A 7,477-nucleotide genomic window follows, 5' to 3' on the forward strand; every position below is an offset into this window, starting at 1 on the left:
TTATTTCCAAGATCAGAGTACATCTCCTTGACACTATCCCACAATTCTTTGGCTGTGGTATAGTACATGTAATTACTGCTGATATCCTCCTCCATTGAGTTCACCAGCCATGTCATCACCATAGAATTTTCGGTATCCCACACATGATATTGTGAGTCAGTGATGTTAGGCTGGCTTCGCTCACCGGTGAGATATCCAATCTTCCCTCTTCCACGGATATACATCTGAACTGATTGAGACCATCTAAGGTAGTTTGACCCATTGAGTCGAAATGTGGTGATCTGAACTGAATGGGAGTCACCACTAACTAGTACCCGTTGCTCAAATTTTAAATATGATGGAGTAGAAGTGGTGTTCTCCTTCTGTTCAGGATTAATGACTGAGGAACTGTCAGCCATAGCTATAAATCAGAGGCACAGTGCAGAGATCCTGCTCTGATACCAAATTAAAGTGTTTGAATGTATTGTATTATCAAATGTACAGGGAATCAACCTCTTTATAGAGGAATTACAGAAATAGAAATAACTAGAAAATAGGAAATAAGGAAAAAATACTAACCTAGAATAAAGGAAAGATTTCTAATTATAAAATCCCTAAAATTAAGCTAAACCCAAAAAAAAAAATTTATAATTAATTCTATTTACATAAAAGATTCATAAAAGGAATTAGGAATCTGATTTTGATTTCATTTAGTCAACAATCTATAATTGTGTTCATTAAAATTTTGTGTTTAAACTTTACTATTGTATCCATATCTCTGGTGCACACGGACATGAACATTGACACTTTCCTTGAGAGTGAGGAAATTTAAGATCATGTATAAATATGTGGATTTGGAAAGTTAGCAACTCTTGTTTTTCCACTTCAAATTGTTTTTGGTTCTAAATAAAATATAACCAAATTTTAGACTTTAATCGTAACTGCTACATTGCAGCGAATTCAGATTAGAATTTTTTATTTTTGGTTCTTTGTAGTGATATTTTGTGACATTTAGCACATCTAATTATAAATAAGTGTGCTTGTGTGGCTGAATGAAATACAATTGTCACCAAGTCAAAAACCAAAATAAATTTGCCAAAATCAAATTTTACTCATGATTTGCATTTACATGGTAAATCCCACGTGAAAACCTATCAAAATTTTTACAGGCTAAGCTTTACAATTGCAGGAGAAATTAAATTCAGTGGCGAGTGGTGAATGTTAAATGCTAAGTTAACAAAAGAAAAAGAAAAAATGGCCTATTTTTTTTTTTTGTCAACATACTGAAAGTGCTTCCCTAAATCCAATTCTAAAACTAGTGCTACCTTTTACACCAGTCTTTCCTAAATCTGTATCTCCTCTCTGCATCATTGCAACAAATTCATTGTAGTCTATTCTGCCATCCTGAAAGAGCACAACATGAACACAACAAAATTGTAAGAGATGAAAGAATTCGAGTTTCAGTATTGCATAAGCATACATTAAGTTTGGCATCTAACTTGAAGTATGAAAGCCACATATGACCTAACACATTTCATGCGAATTCAAAATCAGGACAACAGAGGAAACAAGGTTTGGGATGTTGTTTTAAGGAGTACCTATAGTCCAAATCATCACTTAAAACAATGATAAAATATTCAATTCTAGGTTCAAGATGGATGGATATAAGAAAAGATAAGATTTTGTTAAGAAGTTCCCATAACTAGAATGATATATCTATTTATTCTAATGTCCACCGGTAGTTTATTTCGATTGGAAAAAAGTTCAGTGAAGTTCACTACCATGCATTGTTATCTATTTGCTTAATGCAAGAAAATGGATGAGGATTTATGAGATGCAAAGCTTGAGTTTATGAGTAGAATGTACTGACGTTATTCTGATCAGCTTCTCGGATGATTTCATCCAAGCTGACATCCTCCATGCCAAATTCTTCACAAGCTTGTTGAAGCTCATCTTGAGTGATGTAGCCACTTCCATCTTTATCAAAGTATGAGAAAGCTGTGACCAAATGTTCTTCTCTTTTGACTTTGTTTAAATGCATTGTTGCAGCTATGAATTCCCCATACTCAATTGTGCCACTGTTATCAACATCTGCCTGCAATCCAGAAACAAAATTCAGAAAAATGGTTAAATAATACAATACTAAAAACTAAACTCACTTAGAATGTTATCAATCCAAATATTCTGATAGGATAAGATGTTTGACCAACAAAGAAATTGATGAACTGTGAAGTAGTACTTACAGCTTGCATTAGATCGTAAATTTCTGATTCGCTGAGATTAGCACCAAACGTTCTCAGCCCAACCTTGAATTCTTCAAAAGTTATTTGACCACTGTTGTCCGTGTCTATCATCTTGAATATTTCTTTCAATCCTGAAATTTCTTCTTCAGAGAGATTCTCTGCAATAATCTACAGAGAATAACATGGAAAATGTTATACATGAGCACAATTTGACACTTCCATTTGTATTTTAAGGTACTGACAATTGAAATGTTCAACTGTGCAAATAAAATTCAATATTTAACAGTATTAACGGTTATTAATTTATCATTCTCACGGTCATAGGACAGAATTGTAAAAGAGGAAAAATGTAATTACTCTGAGAGCCATTTTCTTGAGCTTGTTCATTGCAGAAAACTGCTTCAGGCGACTCAAAACCGTAGAATCTAAAGGCTTGTCTGGAGCAACTCCATTTTCTTGAATCCAAGGGTGACCTGCACAAAATCGGAACATTCTTTATCATTCATAAGATGGTAGGAAAACCTCAATCAGTTAGTTCTCTTCTCACAAGTCAAGAGTGTGACAATACAAATATCTCTTCCAAAATCTTTGCATATATGAAAATCACATGTTAAATGTGGTACCTATGCGGGTCAAATGTTTTAGTGCCTAATTAGTAATAGCAGTTCCTGTTTCACTTGTAGTTGTCTCTCAATGGGATAAGAGGAAACTTACAAAGAACTTCATGAGCTGTAATCCGTTTTCTTGGATCTCTAACAAGCATGCCCCTCACCAAGTCTTTCGCACTTTCAGAGATACTCGACCAAGGATCAGAAGAGAAATCAAGATCACCATTCAAAACCTCGTGAAATATCTCTTGCTCTGATTCTGTTATGAAGGAATGAAGTGAAACCAAGTAAATACAAAATGAAGTAAATTGATAGGATCGTCAAGTACAAAGTATCTTAAGAACTCTTACCGCCCCAAAATGGAGGGAATCCACATAAGAGAATGTATAGCATCACACCAGCACTCCAAACATCTGCTTCTGGGCCATAATGCTTGCACAGAACTTCGGGTGCAATATAGTAAGGACTTCCTACCACATCGGTGAATTTGTCTCCTGTTAACAAAGTGTGTTAGTGATAATTGCAAATAACAAAAACGAGTAAAACAATGCAGAAGATTTTAGCAATGGCAAACACAGAACACAAACTAATTATATTTAGCATGCAATGCATCTAGATTCTAGATTAAGAAGAATTTCATTCTTCAGGAATGCTATGCCTGTTTCATGAATCACATATTATTACAACAAATATGATTCACATCATTAGTTAATAAGACACAAAATTATGAGCAATGCTACCAACAAAACTTATCATTTTTTTTGTCAACACTTGGCAAACTCTAAACACTAAAAACTAAATCTAAACTCTAAATTCTAATAGTATAAAAATAAGGTGTCGTTGGCCAAAGTGTTGGCTAATAATATTGATAAAAAGTGTTGGCCCTCTAATATTTCTCTAAAATGATTCCTGCACAAGGGAGTAAACTATAGCTATGTAATTCCTTGCAGCAAACACGAGCTAAATCATCAATAGTATGTGCAAACAGGCATTAGCCTAATCCAGAAAGACCTATTAATCTGTTATTCAGTCAGTGTGGCTTAACAATTTCACTTACAAAGGAAATTGTATTAGAACGGGAAAGCAAAATAACTAGAGATAATAAAAGCTATAAGGTTGTGTTTGGAATAGTTACCAAACACAGGCTAATAGAAGTAGAACAATGGGGAAGAGAACGGACACATTTGGAAATACCTGGTTTGAAAAAAGCAGACATTCCAAAATCTATTGCCTTGAGGATGGAATCTTCATGGACATCAAGAAAAAGGAAATTCTCTGGCTTAAGATCACGATGCATAACTCCAAGGGAGTGGCAAGCCTCCACAACACTGACAATAGTCCTGACAAGCTTTGCCGCCTTCTTTTCCGTGTAATGGCCCCTTTCCACAATCCTATCAAAGAGCTCACCCCCTGCACACAACTCCATGACAACATGAACCGCAATGGCATCCTCGTAAGCCCCTTTGATGGAGACCACATTGGGGCTTCCCGCCAAGTGATGCATTATCTGAATCTCCCTCCTCACATCATCCACATCATCATCTGTAAGCAACTTCACTTTTGCAATGGACTTGCATGCATACTTGATTCCAGTAGCCTTCTCTACACAAAGAAAAGTTGTTCCATATTGTCCATGCCCAAGCTCAGCTCCCAAATGAAAGTACTCTTTAATGTGGCCGGTTTGTCTCGGCAGAACCGAGTCTGCTCGAAGCCCTGCACTTGCAGACCTCTTAGTACTTTGAAGTTTTGCTTTTGGTGTCTCTTCTGGTCTAACTACTACTTGCCTAGATTGCTGCTTATCCTCCTCTTGTTTGTAATAGTGTTGATGATGAGCATCAATCGTGATGGGCTGTGGAGCATTTTGTTGAACAGGTTGTGTGCATGAAGGAGGTTCTAGGATTGCGGTTGTTGGATTAGACCACCAGAATGGGGTGGAAGCAACATAGGAGAAGGAGAATAGTCCTTCCTTGGAGTCTCTGGATCCAACACAATTGTTTCCCATTTCTGATAAGCATGTAAGAGAGCTAATTCTCTTTCAAGTATTGTGCAGTACAATGCTGAGAACAAGGAAAGAAGCAAGGTTTTTGAAGTGGAGAGAGAGAGAGGAAGGTTTCATTGGGCGACAGAGTCCAATGGAGCAAAATTGTGTGTGGAAGAGTCTCCATGAATATTTATTATTATTATTATTATTAGTAATATGTGTGTGAATATGGAAAAGGTCGTGTTTAACTGTTTATGAAATGAAATTGGCAAGAAAGAAGAGAAGAAGAGAAGAAGAGGGAGAGAGTGCGAGTTACCGGTATTTTCTGTTAAGGAATGCTTCAAAACGCGTGCACTTGATCCAACGGCATTCAAGAAGTTCAGGGAGCTGACGTGGACGCTGGAGATTTCATTAAAATAGTCGCACTGGTCATGCGTAATTTGTGACTTTTGTGAAGGAGGCTTGCTGTATCCCGCCAAGCCGCCGTCCCTCGCCTGTTACTCTTTATTTTCATTACTCTCTTATTTTATAGAAATTATTTTTAATATATAGAGATAGTATATTGGATGAATATTGACATTGGAAGTTTATTATAATATTGTAGAAATTATTCAACACATCTCACGTGTTACAATACATCTTCTATGTATTGGCTAGAATATTATCACCTGTTTAATATGTATTTATGTATTGACTTTTCACCTACAAAATCTACAATCTTATAATTACACTAAATAATTTTATTTTTAATAAAAACACCAATATTTTTTTTATATAAAAAAATTAGCCCTTATTTTATGCTATTTACTTATTCAAAAATAATGTGTATATCAAAATTTAGTTACTAAAGTAATTATTATGCATATACCTACATGTGTTATTTTATATAACTAATTTGAGAGTTTTAGCTTGATTATTTTTTATTGTATTGTCATTTGTTATGGACATAAATTAATATAATTTATATTTATATTTTTAAAAATTTATTTGTTAAAGATAATTTAATGTTTGTATTGGTTAAATTAGAACACACATACTAAAAATTACAGGACGAGAATTTCTCATTTAGGAGTAGGTAAGACTTTTATAGTTCTAATTTACTAACTTAATACTTCAATATTTTATTTAAAAAATTTTAACGCCAAGTCCTAATGAAATTGTCAAATCCGCATAAATGATTAGCGGTAAGGAGAAGAGATCATTATCTAAGACGATTTTTTTTTTCTTTCATACTTATTTTACAGACAACATATGTTAAGTGAAATTAGTTTAATTCCTTACTAGCTTTCTCCTACCTTCCCTATCTTTTAATTATTTATTCGCTACAACTTTGGTTCTTTCTCCAAGCATTACATACATGCTATTCCAACAAGGAAAGAAACACGTGCAAGAAGTTGTATTGTTTTAGGGTATTCTTCTATTGTCTGCTTCATAAACAAAGGTCATACCCTCACTTATGCGTATCTTAGCAACTTAACCTTGCATTTATTTTAATATTTTATAGTATGAGATACTTCATAGTTACTTGTAAAATAATTTATTAAATATTTAGTTTCTTCTAGTTACGCATTTATGTGCAAATGAGAAATGTCATCTGTGTGTCTCAGAATCTAGGATGTTTTAAACTTTTGTTTCTAAATTACAAAAGGTTAAACCACCAACCATAATGCTATTAATACCAGTGAGTTATGTCCTTCTAGAACCCTTTGTTTAGTTATAATTGGCCTACTTTGTTCCATCCCTAGCAGTCAGAAAGAGTGAACTTCGTGGAAGTATGTTTGAGAAGAGAAGTATTCAAATTCAAACCTACCCACCCGTGTATATATGAGTAAAGTACCAACTCGACTTCTGTCCATTTTTAAGAATAACAACGCGACCCCTTAAAATAAAATTGATCCACTTCGGTTTCTGTCACTTGATTCCGTCACACAGCGCGGTACCTGTGGATATTTTTCCGTCAACTCTGAACGGAAAATGCTGACGTGTCAGGTTTAGAAATGGACAGGAGTCTAATTGTCTCTAAATTTAAATTGGTTAGGGATTTATTTGTCCTTATAATTTTTTAAACAATATTTTTTTTAGATTATTTTTTTATTTATTATGTTAATATTCTTTTTTCAATAAAATTATTCAAATTTAAAAATATCATTTATTATGAAACTAAATAAATCATTCTCAAATATAATTTTTAAATACATAAATAATAACTATTAAAATTCAGTTAATACATTAATAATAATAACCCTATGATATACTATTAGTATTATGATCTAGATAATTTTTCATAATAAAGTGAAAACTAATAAAGACATTACTTGATATATAGTAAAATATTTTTGAGTAATAATAAATTTAATTTTTTATTTCTTTAAACTAAATTAATAATTCTATTTGATATCTTTATACTAAAATACACTATGAATAAACTATTAATACTAAATGAAATCATTAAAATATAATTAATATATGATGGAGAGCATTTATAAACTCAATAAATTTAAAGTATCAATAATATTATTAATCTATTAATAATACATATGATCATAAGGTTATAGATTGATAAAAATTTATCAATAAGAATAATATAGATTAATTAAAATTTTAAGTATATTAAAATTCAATTAAAGAGATAAAAAATAGAATTATTTCAATTAGTATTTATTTAT

The 7,477-nt window shown here is 32.8% G+C and overlaps 1 protein-coding gene across 1 annotated transcript; it reads right to left on the reverse strand.

Annotated features, from left to right (window-relative positions):
* Positions 1 to 1,125: 1,125 nt before the first annotated feature.
* On the reverse strand, positions 1,126 to 5,079 carry LOC107471376 (calcium-dependent protein kinase 26). Its single transcript, XM_016090836.3, has 7 exons — positions 4,025 to 5,079; positions 3,181 to 3,324; positions 2,937 to 3,089; positions 2,580 to 2,695; positions 2,223 to 2,390; positions 1,850 to 2,074; positions 1,126 to 1,383 (listed from the first exon to the last, which is right to left on the reverse strand). Exons 1-7 carry the CDS (start codon positions 4,830 to 4,832, stop codon positions 1,255 to 1,257), a joined length of 1,743 nt encoding a protein of 580 aa, XP_015946322.1. The 5' UTR covers positions 4,833 to 5,079; the 3' UTR covers positions 1,126 to 1,254.
* Positions 5,080 to 7,477: the final 2,398 nt, after the last annotated feature.

Source organism: Arachis duranensis, chromosome 10, assembly GCF_000817695.3.
Source record: "Arachis duranensis cultivar V14167 chromosome 10, aradu.V14167.gnm2.J7QH, whole genome shotgun sequence".
NCBI classification, from domain to species: Eukaryota; Viridiplantae; Streptophyta; class Magnoliopsida; order Fabales; family Fabaceae; genus Arachis; species Arachis duranensis.